General features: G+C 44.4%; 1 protein-coding gene across 1 annotated transcript in view; it reads right to left on the reverse strand.

The window, feature by feature from the left end:
* Nucleotides 1-878: 878 nt before the first annotated feature.
* The window catches only part of USH1G (USH1 protein network component sans), a 173,487-nt gene continuing 158,114 nt past the window's right edge, over nucleotides 879-16,251 (reverse strand). The window contains exon 4 of the mRNA XM_082271728.1: nucleotides 879-1,045. Coding sequence (XP_082127854.1) covers nucleotides 1,042-1,045 — 4 coding nt within the window. The 3' untranslated portion in view covers nucleotides 879-1,041. The remainder of the gene's footprint in view (nucleotides 1,046-16,251) is intronic.

Consider the following 16,251-nt stretch of genomic DNA (forward strand, 5'->3'; position numbering starts at 1 on the left):
CAGATGAGCAAGACTGGGCATGCTCAGAGAAGAAAAAACACAGGGAAAATCAACCATCACATGACATCACTTCTGAAGTTGGTTTTTGTTGGCCAACAAAAGTCCAGTGCAAGTCTAGAGCACATTTCAACCAACAAACAACACTGGACAAAAGTTGTTCGATCAGTTGGCCAACAATCTGTGCGTGTGTACGGGGCTTAAGTTGTGAAAAAAATGGCTGATTAGTTCCTGTGGGCAAAAGCAGTTGAGACAGAACTGGTCCCTGTAAGGATGTAAAAGCTTGGATGTGTGGGAAGATCTGGCTGTTGCTACATGTAACATCTTTCACTCCCAGGCACATAACCACAGGCTTCTGCTTCAGTGTGGATGGGCCCTTCAAGCTAACCTCTATTGGGCAAGGCAAACTCATAAGCAAAGAACTGGGCAGGACGGTGACTTAGTGGTTAGCACTCCGAGTCCTACCTTACAGAACTAGGACAGTCAGGACATTACCTGCATGGAGTTTGCATGTTCTCCCCGTTTTAGTGTGGGTTACATTTAGGTACTCCAGTTTTCTTCCCACACTCCAAAGACATGCTGGTAGGTTAATTTCCTCCCCCCAGTATGTGAATGTGAGATAGAGACTGTAGATTGTAAGCTCCTTGAGGGCGGTACAATATATAATATATAAATACCAGCTAATAATAATAACTGAAAAGCTAGCACAGGGGACACGGAAAAAATGGCCACCCCTACTTAATGCTCTTCAAAGCTGATACCTCTTGTGTTTTCAAGGTAGACCTGGAACTGATTCTGGGAATTCTTTGTACAAATAATACATAAAGTAGTCAGAAGGGTTTCAGGAATGGATTTCCTTCCATGTGAAGAGACGATACACCTGGAGAGAGGTAGAGGTTCTTGGCACCTGAGTGACCCTTGATTTGTGGAGAGTTCTGGGTCTCTTCTAGTGGCACATCTTTGGCCTGGGGCAGTCACTGTCTTGGTAAAAGCCCGCGAGTTTCTGGCACGGTAATTCAGTCCTTGCTCACTCACTTCAGGCCACTATCTGTAATAAAAACAGGAAAATGTGTATTTTTATCAGCTGAGATACAAAGCGAACTCTACACCATGGTCAGGATCTAGTGATTCTAGTGATAATGTACATGGAAGGGCCATTCTATTCACAACTATTCGTTAGTGATAATGTAAATGTTACCACACTGCGTGGAAATGTACCATACATGCATTATTCCCATTCACCCAACATACTAACACAACGAACACACCTTGTGGTGCCTTGCTTTACAAAAATAAGGTGAATGTCCACTTTTCAGTCCATTGTGGTGTGTTGACAATCCTTTCATATGAAGGAGCCATCTTAATGCACCACAAGGCCCAATTAAGTGTGAACATTTAAGCAGAGCTAACCAGACATGGAAATATCATAACCTTCCTGACCAGCCCTCCTGTTCACCTTGTCTGTGTGATTCTCAGGGGGAGTACAATAGCATACAGTCTCAGCACATCTTTGTCACATACTATCTTTGCCCCACGGTCACCTAGCAGAGCCGGGTTATTTTTAGAATAGGTCATGGAGACACTAGTCCATTCCTTTTTCAGCACTTCACTCAATAGAATCTTCTTGAACAACATAACTGAGCCATTCACATTCTCTGGCAATGGTTTCACGGCACCTTCCATCCAGCAGGTGACATTTGACCAGTCCCTATGCATCCCTTTAGGGTTACACAATCTGAACAGATATTTGCCAGCCTGGGAATACCATTAGCATGCACAGCTACATGTTTACAAAATAGGTCCCAACCAGTCCCATGGACCCAACCAGGGGCTGTTCACTTCTCTTTTCTCTTGCTATTTTCTGCTCTCTGAACCCTGACACAACTCTTTATACCAGGGGTCCCCAACCACTGGGCTACAGACCGGTGTCGGTTTTAGGCCTGTTGATGAACGGGCTGCATAGCAGGAGTTGAGCGGTGACCTCGATCCGCACATGGCTATCACTGACTGCAGTCGCCATTCACCTCCTGCTGTGCGGCCATGCCTGTGTGTTCTCTCCTCCACCCCCCCCCCCCGGCCAATGATGTCATCCTATCAGCAGGGCACGGGGTGGAAGGAGCTGCTCATCAGAATGTAGAGTTCCTCCTGCCCTCTTCTCTGCTAATAGGATGACAACGCCGGGCAGGCAGGGGAGCCGGGAGAGGACGCACAAACTGATTACAGCCTCTGCCAGAGGTAGGAGTCCTGTGCAGGAAGAGGCAGATAATAGAATGGGGAAGTGTGATGTTAGAGAGGAAAGGGGGGGGGGGCAGACTGCAGGGGCACTGTGATGGAGGAGGCTATGATTGCTAGGGACAGCACTGTAAAAGGGCACTGTAATCATTACAGTGCCCCTTTACAGTGCAGTACCCTTTATATTACAGTGCCCCTTTTACAGGTCAGTCCCTTTAACATCAGGGTCCCCCTTTACATTACAGTGCCCCTCTTTAGAGAGAAATACCCTTTAAATGACAGTGCCCCCCTTTCACAGAGCAGTGCCCTTTACATTAAAGTGCCCCCTTTACAGGGCAGTTTCCGTTACATTAATGTAAAGGGGCATTGTGATGTAAAGGGGACTGCACTGTAAAGGGGCACTGTAATGCAAAGGGGGGCTGTGATGTGAAGGAGAACTGAGGACACTGGTTTAAAGGGGGACTGTGCTGTTAAGGGGGGCTGAGGGCATACTCCATGAATATCCCATCCTCCGACCTGTCCACCAGCCAACACCCCCTCCCCAACCCCCTCCCCCAGGCCCTGGGAAAATTGGCTGCTGTGAAACCAGTCCCTGGTAAAAAGAGGTTGGGACCGCTGCTTTATACCAAAAAGGCGCCACCCAGTGGCTTAAACAGGGAATACCACCCTCCTACAAACTTAATATGCTAAAGAGCTATGCATAAAACAAGAGCTTCAACTTTTCATATTATATTATTTAGCTTTTTACCCATCTTTTTTTTGCATGTTTGTGCTGCTGATATATTCCTGCCTCTTTCAGCCTTTTTATCTACATTATATATGCACTTAGTCTAGGATGAGTTGCACATTTTTGATTTGGATCCAGTTCCTGAACAAGCCTTCCATCATCTGAAGAGGATCTTAAAGAATATCACTGTCCTAGCCTATGCTGACCCTGACCCAACCAAACCCTACAAACTAAATGTCAATGCCAATCAAGACAGATTTGGTGGGGTGTTGTATCAAGAGAACAATGGATACCTGCAACCAGTTGCATATGTGAAAAGAAGTCTTACCCCAGCTGAGAATAACTGTCCCACGCACAAGTGCGCAGTGTTGAAAAACTGAATGATTACTTGTATGGTGCAGACTTTTTTGGTCAAAACTGACAATAACTCACTCACATACAGTATGTACTTACCATAGCCAAGTTGGATGCATAAATGGTTGGCCGCTCTATTTATTGTGATTCAGCTTCAGCCTGAAGGTTTGCCCAGGGGTTGGGCACAGAGGTGCCAATGCCCTGTCGAGAAGACCTTATGACCCTGAGACTCCCTCAGAAGAGTGGACACAACTAATGTCTGTAGGGATACAAGCCTTTGGGCCAAGGAGAAACAGCAGGTGTCCCCAAGTATTACTGTGACCTTTCCCAAGTGAGGGTTGAAGGCCTGCTTAGGCTCTCAAACAAAGATTTGAAGATGGATCAGATTGACGTCCCTCTTTGCTGTCTAACATTAACGGCTTTGGAAGGTTGATGTCTAGATGTGCTGCTAGCAAACTCTTCAAAAGAAGTGTGTCTGGTTCACAAAGAACCCTCGGATGATTCCAAAGATAAATGGCAACAAGAGAAGCACAATGATCATAGCCATCTAAGGCCTGAAAGAACTTTCAAACTAGGGAGAGACCGCTTCAATTGGCCCCGTATGCAGGCTGAAGTCGAAAGCTACTGTTACTCCTGCATACAATGCATTCAGAGAAAGACCCTAACTCCCTGAGCCATCCCAATGGGCCATCTCCAAAGTCAATACATGTGGACTTGGTGTGCATTGACTTTCTGTGCTTGGAACCTGATTCGCATGGACAGGGGAATGTCCTGGTGGTGACAGACTACTTCACCCAGCTTGCCCAGGTGTTCCCAACTAAAGACCAGCAAGCATCTACAGTGGCCAAAGTTCTGGTAGAGAATGGCCTGCATCAACATATCCATCCTAACCAAGGGAGAGACTTTGAGAGTAGACCCATTAAGAAATTGCTGAATCTATTGGTTATTCAGAAGTCCATAACAACCCCATACCATCAGCAAGGAGACCCAAAACCAGAAAGATTCAAATCACATCTTCTTAGACATGCTCAGGACACTCACTGCTGAAAAGAAGCAACACTGGAGCAGACATATTTCTGCAGTAGGGTTACAATAGGACTCAGGAGGATGCCACAGGGTACTCTCCGTATATGTTCAGGAGAGAGACCAGATGACCTAGCATTCAGCATGTCCACAGACCAAACCTCTATGACATCTCATATGACAATAGCAGAGCAAATACAATGATAACAATATAAGAAATGGTTCTGTGCTAATACAATAAGCAGATACTAACATATAGTCAGGGATAGTAGATATAGCTGTGTAGTCTTAACTGTGGGTCTGGTTAGAATTCCTGGTTTGTCAGTAGAGTATGATACCTCTTCTTGATACCCTAAATAAAGGACATTTAAGGACAGGGGAGATGCTGGGTAGATGAAGTTACAAACGGACAGTGCATGCTGGATGAAGCAGCCAGGTATTGCTTCCAAAAGATTCCCCTTGCTTAATTTTTCTTTGCAAACATAATCTCATTCTGAGTTTGCATATTGAGAATTTGGAGGAAGTTTGTTTTCAAGCCATAGCAATGGCTTTCTGCTCCAATAATTTATCCAGCTCGCAGCTAGGATATCCTTTTCCAGTGTGCACTAAAGGTTACGGTTAGCAGAGGCTGCCTATGGTCTCCATTAGTGATGCCAGAGGGGGCATTAATAAGGGCCCTGACGTAAGATGGGGGCGGTGATCAAGATCCTAATGTAAGGGGGACTCAGATGGGGATTTTTTTGGACACTCAATATTCATAAAATACTGTATATGAGGTGGCCCTTATACTGGGAAGTTTGAAGACACCAATGTGGATCATAAATAGTCCATATAAAATTGCAAATGGAGTGTTATATCAAAACAAATTCCTATATCTTTATCATAAGGATGTCCCTGGATAGGCACAAACCAGTAAAAAAAAACACCTTTTCTTAGAGAAGTCTCAAAGAAGTTTTGATGGTTCATAGCTGTAATATCCATAAACATTACCAACTCATATATAAAGTTGGTTCCAATAATACATTTTTTTGGCTGATGGAAAAAAAAAAAACTTCTCCCCTTATGTGCAGCATTACTAGCATATAGCTGTAAAAAAAATTTCAGTTTTGAATATCTCATAGAGGGTGTTGAATGGATAAATTTGACAAATACAGTGCATTGCGAAAGTATTCGGCCCCCTTGAACTTTTCGACCTTTTGGCACATTTCAGGCTTCAAACATAAAGATATAAAACTGTATTTTTTTGTGAAGAATCAACAACAAGTGGGACACAATCATGAAGTGGAAGGAAATTTATTGGATATTTCAAACTTTTTTAACAAATAAAAAACTGAAAAATTGGATGTGCAAAATTATTCAGCCCCCTTAAGTTAATACTTTGTAGCGCCACCTTTTTGCTGCGATTACAGCTGTAAGTTGCTTGGGGTGTGTCTCTATCAGTTTTGCACATCGAGAGACTGAAATTTTTGCCCATTCCTCCTTGCAAAACAACTCAAGCTCAGTGAGGTTGGATGGAGAGCGTTTGTGAACAGCAGTTTTCAGTTCTTTCCACAGATCCTCCATTGGATTCAGGTCTGGACTTTGACTTGGCCATTCTAACACCTGGATATGTTTATTTGTGAACCATTCCATTGTAGATTTTGCTTTATGTTTTGGATCATTGTCTTGTTGGAAGACAAATCTCCGTCCCAGTCTCAGGTCTTTTGCAGACTCCATCAGGTTTTCTTCCAGAATGGTCCTGTATTTGTCTCCATCCATCTTCCCATCAATTTTAACCATCTTCCCTGTCCCTGCTGAAGAAAAGCAGGCCCAAACCATGATGCTGCCACCACCATGTTTGACAGTGGGGATGGTGTGTTCAGGGTGATGAGCTGTGTTGCTTTTACGCCAAACATAACGTTTTGCATTGTTGCCAAAAAGTTTGATTTTGGTTTCATCTGACCAGAGCACCTTCTTCCACATGTTTGGTGTGTCTCCCAGGTAGCTTGTGGCAAACTTTAAACAACACTTTTTATGGATATCTTTAAGAAATGGCTTTCTTCTTGCCACTCTTCCATAAAGGCCAGATTTGTGCAGTATACGACTGATTGTTGTCCTATGGACAGAGTCTCCCACCTCAGCTGTAGATCTCTGCAGTTCATCCAGAGTGATCATGGGCCTCTTGGCTGCATCTCTGATCAGTCTTCTCCTTGTATGAGCTGAAAGTTTAGAGGGACGGCCAGGTCTTCGTAGATTTGCAGTGGTCTGATACTCCCTCCATTTCAATATTATCGCTTGCACAGTGCTCCTTGGGATGTTTAAAGCTTGGGAAATCTTTTTGTATCCAAATCCGGCTTTAAACTTCTCCACAACAGTATCTCGGACCTGCCTGGTGTGTTCCTTGTTCTTCATGATGCTCTCTGCGCTTTAAACGAACCTCTGAGACTATCACAGTGCAGGTGCATTTATACGGAGACTTGATTACACACAGGTGGATTCTATTTATCATCATTAGTCATTTAGGTCAACATTGGATCATTCAGAGATCCTCACTGAACTTCTGGAGAGAGTTTGCTGCACTGAAAGTAAAGAGGGCTGAATAATTTTGCACGCCCAATTTTTCAGTTTTTTACTTGTTAACAAAGTTTGAAATATCCAATAAATTTCGTTCCACTTCATGATTGTGTCCCACTTGTTGTTGATTCCTCAAAAAAAAAAAAAATTACAGTTTGATATCTTTATGTTTGAAGCCTGAAATGTGGCAAAAGGTCGAAAAGTTCAAGGGGGTCGAATACTTTCGCAATGCACTGTATAACAGTCTCTCCTCAAAATTAAAGTCATAGATAGAAGGTACAAATTTCCAGCACAGAATTGCTTCACATGTATATTTAAGCTTTGTATAAGTGACATAATGGATCAAAAGAAACCTTGAGAAAAGTAATATATTCATGGCATGAGAAAAGTTTATGTTTATTACGTTGATACAACAACACACCCAAAAAGTCACAGTTCATCATCTATTACAGCCAACATTGCCAAATCCAGGTATGTACATCTCAGAATAACAAACGGATACTGTCTAAGCAAGTAGGGATCCTCAATTTCTGTGGTGCAGCGGGACATGCAAAAGGAATTCAAGTGTGGCTAAATAGGACTTCGTCTGTGGCGCACTTCATTGCTGCAATATGGTTTTTCCAAACAACAAGCAATGACAAAGAATAGAGGTCAAAAGGGCTCTTATAGGCATCCCAAAAGACTGGAATGCTGTTTTTGATGACATCATGACAAGCATGGTGGTGTAGGATCATTTACCATTTAGGCTACGATGAAGGGGTTTAGCTCAAGATGTAGTGCTAATGAGTTCACCCAAGCAAGGTAGTCCTGTTTTAGGGCTTGTTCACTCACATTTTCTTTACAAGAAAGAAAAAGTTCAAGAAAACAAACCGTTGCACTCGCAGGTGTTTCCACCATCATTTCCAACACAAAGAAAATCACTTTAAGCCTTCTAGCTTGCTCTGGCAGCACCACTGCTCAGGCCCCAAGCCTAGGCCTTTTCGGCTGGTTCTTTAGACCAGCTCACAACACCACTGTGCTCCTTGTGCAACCTCTGCTCCTTTCTCTGAGCTCTCATAACTCATGGAGCTCTCTCAGCTAAATCTACGCTCTTGCAGCTCCCTGTTGCATTAGCACACTCCCTGGGTGCTGCCCTGAACCACAGACAGCACCTTGATTATAAAGGCGGTGTGCACTTGCACACTCAGACTGCTGGTCTCCCATATGACCTGGATAGAGGTTAAGACACTTTATCCCTCCCAGGACCCTTTGACAAAAATGTCCTGTAAGTTTATGTAGCACCCTCTAGTGTGTGCTACTAGTAGTGGTAGTGCAGGAAAAACATAGCTGGCTCTGAGTTAGACCTGAGTCATTTGAATGGGTCAGGGTCACTAGAGGACAGGGCTGAATGACTCATCCTGGTAGCTCTCTGGTGCCTCCCCCTGTTTCTGGGACATTAGAGTATGTTATAGAATTAATGGGCAGAAGCTGGGAGGGCCTTCAATGAATATTTATTAGCCCTCAGCCAATCCCCAGGAATGGGCCTGGCAGGGGACTGGGAAAACCTATAAATAGACATGGGTCATGCCAGCAAGGGAGTTTGGATGGAAGATTTAGAAGCAGTGCTGAGGGAGGCTGCCAATGGCCCTTGAGAGACCCCTTATGGGGGGGGGGGGGGGTGGCTTAAGCCTTCGGGCTGGGAGCTCAGGAAAGCTGGCCTGGAAGGATCCCACCACAGAAGGCGGTTGGAAAAGTATGTCTGAGAGGAAGCAGGAAGGAGCAAGCAGAGACAGTGAGTAGATCAGCCCAGTGCAGGGACAAGACAAGAGGAAAGACTGCCCAGCTGTAGCAGGTCCCTCTTGAAGACCATGGTGTGCCAAGTCTTCATCTGAACTTGCCCTGGGAAATCTTTATGTGTGTGCCAGTTGGGCAGGACTGGTGCAGAGAGTCGGTCAGGAGGACTGGGAGGAAGAGCAGCCAAACGTGGATGGTGGCAGCAAGGTGGGCTAACATTATGCAGGCAAATGGAACTGGGATCAGTGGCCACGGGGAAGCAGAAGGAGAGATGTCATGTTGTTCACGTCAATTGTGCTACTTCATCAAAGGGACTGCAAGTTCCTGCCTGTAATGGGCCTTTGCTGACCTAAGAATACAACTATTAGTTCCCTCACGAGTGAATCAGCAGGAGCTGAACATACGAACCAAGTGTGTGCAGGTGGAATGAAGAGGACTTTTGTAAATAGGGAGAAAGTTATCCCCTTTTGTTCTTTGCTCTGGCATTCTCAAGTTGGGCATCCCATAATTCCCTACCCCAAGTTATTAACCCCTAATAAAACAACAAAAAACAAGCCAAGGACTGTTTTCTGTGTTTGAGGGCATGAAGGAAATGCTGTATGCCTGGCCATGTAGCAGTGGAGAATCTTAACCTGAGGCTACAGGTCCCTCTCAAAAAATTAGCATATTGTGATAAAGTTCATTATTTTCTGTAATGTACTGATAAACATTAGACTTTCATATATTTTAGATTCATTACACAACACTGAAGTAGTGCAAGCCTTTTATTGTTTTAATATTGATGATTTTGGCATACAGCTCATGAAAAACCAAAATTCCTATCTCAAAAAATTAGCATATCATGAAAAGGTTCTCTAAACGAGCTATTAACCTAATCATCTGAATCAACTAATTAACTCTAAACACCTGCAAAAGATTCCTAAGGCTTTTAAAAACTCCCAGCCTGGTTCATTACTCAAAACCGCAATCATGGGTAAGACTGCCGACCTGACTGCTGTCCAGAAGGCCATCATTGACACCCTCAAGCAAGAGGGTAAGACACAGAAAGAAATTTCTGAACGAATAGGCTGTTCCCAGAGTGCTGTATCAAGGCACCTCAGTGGGAAGTCTGTGGGAAGGAAAAAGTGTGGCAGAAAACGCTGCACAACGAGAAGAGGTGACCGGACCATGAGGAAGATTGTGGAGAAGGACCGATTCCAGACCTTGGGGGACCTGCGGAAGCAGTGGACTGAGTCTGGAGTAGAAACATCTAGAGCCACCGTGTACAGGCGTGTGCAGAAAATGGGCTACAGGTGCCACATTCCCCAGGTCAAGGTTCACTTTTGAACCAGAAACAGCGGCAGAAGCGCCTGACCTGGGCTACAGAGAAGCAGCACTGGACTGTTGCTCAGTGGTCCAAAGTACTTTTTTCGGATGAAAGCAAATTTTGCAAGTCATTCGGAAATCAAGGTGCCAGAGTCTGGAGGAAGATGCCAAAATGCCTGAAGTCCAATGTCAAGTACCCACAGTCAGTGATGGTCTGGGGTGCCATGTCAGCTGCTGGTGTTGGTCCACTGTGTTTTATCAAGGGCAGGGTCAATGCAGCTAGCTATCAGGAGATTTTGGAGCACTTCATGCTTCCATCTGCTGAAAAGCTTTATGGAGATGAAGATTTCATTTTTCAGCACGACCTGGCACCTGCTCACAGTGCCAAAACCACTGGTAAATGGTTTACTGACCATGGTATTACTGTGCTCAATTGGCCTGCCAACTCTCCTGACCTGAACCCCATAGAGAATCTGTGGGATGTTGTGAAGAGAAAGTTGAGAGACGCAAGACCCAACACTCTGGATGAGCTCAAGGCCGCTATCGAAGCATCCTGGGCCTCCATAACACCTCAGCAGTGCCACAGGCTGATTGCCTCCATGCCACGCCGCATTGAAGCAGTCATTTCTGCAAAAGGATTCCCGACCAAGTATTGAGTGCATAACTGAACATAATTATTTGAAGGTTGACTTTTTTTGTATTAAAAACACTTTTCTTTTATTGGTCGGATGAAATATGCAATTTTTTTGAGATAGGAATTTTGGTTTTTCATGAGCTGCATGCCAAAATCATCAATATTAAAACAATAAAAGGCTTGCACTACTTCAGTTGTGTGTAATGAATCTAAAATATATGAAAGTCTAATATTTATCAGTACATTACAGAAAATAATGAACTTTATCACAATATGCTAATTTTTTGAGAGGGACCTGTATATCAGAAGCATTACAGATCCTTGCTTTAAAGGAACTTTTTCTTTTACCAAGATAATATTCATTACGCATATTAATTGGCAAATGTGTAGAAAAAAGTATTTTACCCTTAGATCGTAGTGTCCACATTTACATATCTGCACATAGTACAAGACCCACACTTCTATATGCCTGTCATTTGGCAGCAATGGGAACACTGTTTCTAAACAGGACTAAGTACTAAAGGATCATCTATAGATTTGGCTTCTCTAAAGGTGATAATTAGTTACGGTGTCATAAACTTGCTAATGTTGGCCCAGAATTATTTTTTACATCACCTGATTTTTCAGTATTCTTTGTTACAACCCTTATGACCTAATAATTTTTCTTTTTTCTTGGCCCTTTGATAGGCCAATATATGCCCCCGTATTTTAGTTCTTCAAGTCCAATACTTCGGGGATTTGCTTTATGTTCAAAGGCATTATCTTTTGACCTAGAGATTTTCTGATACTGCCCAATAGGAATACCCTCTACCCGATGTTGGTGCACAATACAGTATAGCGGGGATAGAGCATTTGATTCCTTCTCAACGACTTTATCTAAAAAATTTAACTTGTTGTGTCATATCATTGTGTAATGTAGGTTACTGTAAAAATAGTAAAAGCTCTTGGACTTTCCAAAAGAGGAGGATATCATCAATCTATGTAAGCTGTGAGGATGCGAAGGATGTTGAGTGTCCTGACGCAGTATATTGAATTTCAATAATCTCTTGTCACATGCCTGGTACTTATTCAGTCTCTTTGGCTTTCTGACAGTGTTGACTTTAATACATTATGAACTGTGACTCTTTGGGTGTGTTGCTGTATCAACATCATTTTTCCTCATTCCATGAAGATATTTCTCCACTCAAGTTATCTACGATCCTCTAAATTGTAATGACCTGTGAATCATCGGGTTTTCAGTGACCCATTTTTTGCGGATTATCTGGTTGTGTCCAAAATTGCCAAATACCGTCTGTGTATTAGAAGAACAATGGATAACCTCATAAGTCCAACACACCACATCCTGATTATTAATACATAAAGCCGTTTATTACACACTGGGGCGTTTCTGGTGCTGAGCAGATCCAAAACACAAATCTTGCTGTTAAAAGGTCATTACAGAATAAAATGTAATTCTTCACCAAAAGTACCGTACCCTAAATTTCCTCACCCATCAACAATTTACTTTGTATACTGTATGCTGAAAACATATAAATTTGGTCTTGCATGTTGATCATGATAGTGAGGTCTGGGTGAGTTCAGTGCACTTCTTGGGTCAGTTGACCCACTTCATCAGGAACTATGAAAGCTATGTCATTTTGAAAAACAGGTAAGTACCATGCTAGAGAAAGATAAGTATCATAGTAACATCAATTTCCTTTTTTAATCAATTACAGTTGTTTCATTAATTTCTTCTTCAAAAATGCATTTACAGATGAGCTGAATCATCATTCAAGTATTTGGGGCTTCCAACTCTCCATGCCTTCCCAATTAGAAAAGACTAGCAAGGATAAAACAAGTGGGCCATCTTAGCTGCCAATAGGACCTGCTGCAAGACAAGACTCTAGGGGGAAGATTTAGTAATGGGCCATACAAACTATAAGATTTTCTGAAGACATTTTCCTTTAGATTTACCAAAACCATATAATATGAGGTCAAACCTAAACACTTTCAATTTGTATGCAATCTGGCAGGCCCTTGCACTACATAGAAAAGGTAAATCTGAAGGAAAAAGTCTTCAGAAAATCTTATAGTGTGTATGGCCCTTAAGACTGGTGAATGCAGAATCTGGTGCAGCTGTGCATAGGTACCAATCAGCTTCTAACTTCAGCTTGTTTAATTAAAGGGGGGTTCCCCCCCTGAAAAAACTAAAGGTCAGCAGCTACAAATGCTGCAGCTGTAGACTTTTAGTATTAGGACACTTACCTGTCCAGGGATCCCAAGTTGTCGACACCCCAGCCGATTTTCGGATGGCCTGCCGCCGTCATTCTTTGTAAGAGAAACTGGCAGTGAAGCCTTTCAGGTGAACAGCCGGTTGCCTACTTTCTACCTCGCCCGGCCTGGACCTCTCCACGGCAGAGTCTTACAGAAGAGGGGACGGGTACCTGTCAACAACTAAAACCCGTTTCCCCCCCCTCCCCCCTGAAAGGCGCCAAATGTGGGGGGGGGGGGTCGCAGATAAGCGGAGCTTCAACTTTTGGGTGGAATTCTGCTTTAAGCTTTGACAATAAAACCTAGAAGCTGATTGGTTATTATGCACAGCTGCACCAGATTTTGTGTGCACCAGTTTTAGTAAATCTCCCCCAAAGGGTCCAAAAAGAATACTCTATTATCTATGTTTTTTATTTGCAGCAAGTATCTGCTTGTCTAGTTTACATCATTCTCTGGAAGATAAAATGTACCCCTTAAATCATTGTACAGCATGGGTCATACTGTAAACAAGTATGACTTTAAAAATCTTGTCAAATGCTAGATATTTATTTCTGTTTCATCAGGGTCCCAACACATTCTACAGGCAATATTATATATTATTCCTGCATCTCATTTAACCACTTGACCTCCGGAAGCTGATGCTGGTGTTTATCATGAAAGCAGAACATCTGGTACTGCGGGCTGATTTCTTTGATTAAAGGCCAGGCTATCTGCTCTGATTGCTGGGCAGTGTTAAGTAGAGTGTAGGGTGGTGTACAGAGGTCAGTAGCATGCAGGGCAGTGTACAGACATCACTAGTATGTAGGGCAGAGTACAGAGGTCAGTAGTATGTAGGGCAGAGTACAGAGGTCAGTAGTATGTAGGGCAGAGTACAGAGGTCAGTAGTATGTAGGGCAGTGTACAGAGGTCAGTAGTATGTAGAGCAGTGTACAGAGGTCAGTAGTAAGTAGGGCAGTGTACAGAAGTCAGTAGGATGTAGAGCAGTGTACAGAGGTCAGTAGGATGTAGGGCAGAGTACAGAGGTCAGTAGTATGTAGAGCAGTGTACCGAGGTCAGTAGTAAGTAGGGCAGTTTAAAGAAGTCAGTAGGTTGTAGGGCAGTGTACCGAGGTCAGTAGTAAGTAGGGCAGTGTAAAGAAGTCAGTAGGATGTAGGGCAGTGTACAGAGGGCAGTATGATGTTGGGCAGTGTACAGAGGTCAGTAGGATGTAGGGCAGTGTACAGAGGGCAGTATGATGTAGGGCAGTGTACAGAGGTCAGTAGGATGTTGGGCAGTGTGCAGGGGTCAGTAGGATGTTGGGCAGTGTACAGAGGTCAGTAGGGTGTAGGGCAGTGTACAGAGGTCAGTAGGATGTAGGGCAGTGTACAGAGGTCAGTAGGATGTTGGGCAGTGTACAGAGGTCAGTAGGATGTAGGGCAGTGTACAGAGGTCAGTAGGATGTAGGGCAGTGTACAGAGGTCAGTAGGATGTAGGGCAGTGTACAGAGGGCAGTATGATGTTGGGCAGTGTAAAGAAGTCAGTATGATGTTGGGCAGTGTACAGAGGTCAGTAGGATGTAGGGCAGCGTACAGAGGGCAGTATGATGTTGGGCAGTGTACAGAGGTCAGTAGGATGTAGGGCAGCGTACAGAGGGCAGTATGATGTTGGGCAGTGTACAGAGGTCAGTAGGATGTAGGGCACTGTACAGAGGTCAGTAGTATGTAGGGCAGTGTACAGAGGTCAGTAGGATGTAGGGCAGTGTACAGAAGTCAGTAGGATGTAGGGCAGTGTACAGGTGTCAGTAGTATGTAGGGCAGTGTACAGAGGTCAGTAGGATGTAGGGCAGTGTACAGAAGTCAGTAGGATGTAGGGCAGTGTACAGGGGTCAGTAGTATGTAGGGCAGTGTACAGGTGTCAGTAGTATGTAGGGCAGTGTACAGGGGTCAGTAGTATGTAGGGCAGTGTACAGAGGTCAGTAGGATGTAGGGCAGTGTACACAGGTCAGTAGTATGTAGGGCAGTGTACAGAGGTCAGTAGGATGTTGGGCAGTGTACAGGGGTCAGTAGGATGTAGGACAGTTTACAGAGCTCAGTAGGATGTTGGGCAGTGTATAGAAGTCAGTGGTATGTAGGGCAGTGTACAGAGGTCAGTGGGTTGTTGGGCAGTATACAGAGTTCAGTAGTATGTAGACCCCCCACGTTATTGGGGGTCAGGAGGGCAGAGTTCAGGGAGTTCAGAAGGGCCCGGTACTAGGGGGTCAGGAGGGTATGGTATTGGGGGACAAGAGAACAGTACAGGGGGGTTAGGGGGTATAATATTGGGGGGCTAGGAGGGTACAGTACTGGGGGGCTCAGGAGGGCAGAGTACAGTGGGAGCAAGTGGGTACGGTGCAGGGGCTCAGGACGGCAGAGTACAGGGGGGTCAGGAAGGCATGGTGGAGGGAGGTCAGGAGGGCATGGTGCAAGGAGGTTAGGAGAGTATAATATTGGGGGATCGGGAAGGCACAAACGTTCCTTACTTATTTAGAGTGGCACAGAGTTGTCATGGCAGAGATGCAGGTTCTGATCCCCACCAGCCCTCCCTCCACATATCACCCACAAATGCCTTGGATGGATCGGAAAGGGAAGGGCTGGTGCGGAGGCACGTACTGCACTCAGTATAAGAGCTTGGGCATGTTCAAGCAGGGCAGGGCAAGCCTGATCCTTCCCAAGGTATTTCTGAGGCTTTACCCTCCCCGCAGCTGCACGTATGCAAGAAGCGGGGGCTCTCTCTGCAAGCTGGGATTGGTTGAGTATGCGTCTGCTCTGTTGGCAATCTGAGGATCTTGTTTACATAGGCAGAGCTCTGTCCCGTGTGTCTTTCCGGCGATGGCCGGTCATCCATTGGCCGGCACCTGCTGATCGGCATTTGCTGTGTATAATCACAGCACAGCAGGGTCGCTGGCAGTGTGCGTGGCCATTCCCTACCCGGAAGTGCTGGATCACAAACCTAGTAGGTGTTCCGGCGCAGCAGAGCCTCCTTGCCACCGCACATGAAAGTGATATGGTTGGCAATCAGTTAATCACCTTTCTTTATCAGCTTATAGCAGTGGCGTAACTAGAACCTTCAGGGCCCCGATGCAAGAAACCATAAAGGACCCCCCCGGACGGGGCCCTTCCCTCCCAGCCTGGTGGCGGAACGCCAGGGCCGGTCGCAAGTGCAATATTTGTGTGGTAGTTCTGCCATTGGTGTCAGTAGTTTTTTATTTTAATTACATTTTTCTACCATTTGCTTTATTCCTTTTTTTTTTTTTTACAATATTTTTTTTAAATATTTTTTTACAATTTTTTAGGAGAAATATCAGGAGTCTAAACAGACCCCTGATATTCCACCTTTGAGACATAGCTTTCCATCTCCTTCTCTGAAGCTGCACAGAATAAATGGA

This window comes from Pelophylax lessonae (assembly GCF_965119305.1).
Source record: "Pelophylax lessonae genome assembly, chromosome: 11".
Taxonomy (NCBI): Eukaryota; Metazoa; Chordata; class Amphibia; order Anura; family Ranidae; genus Pelophylax; species Pelophylax lessonae.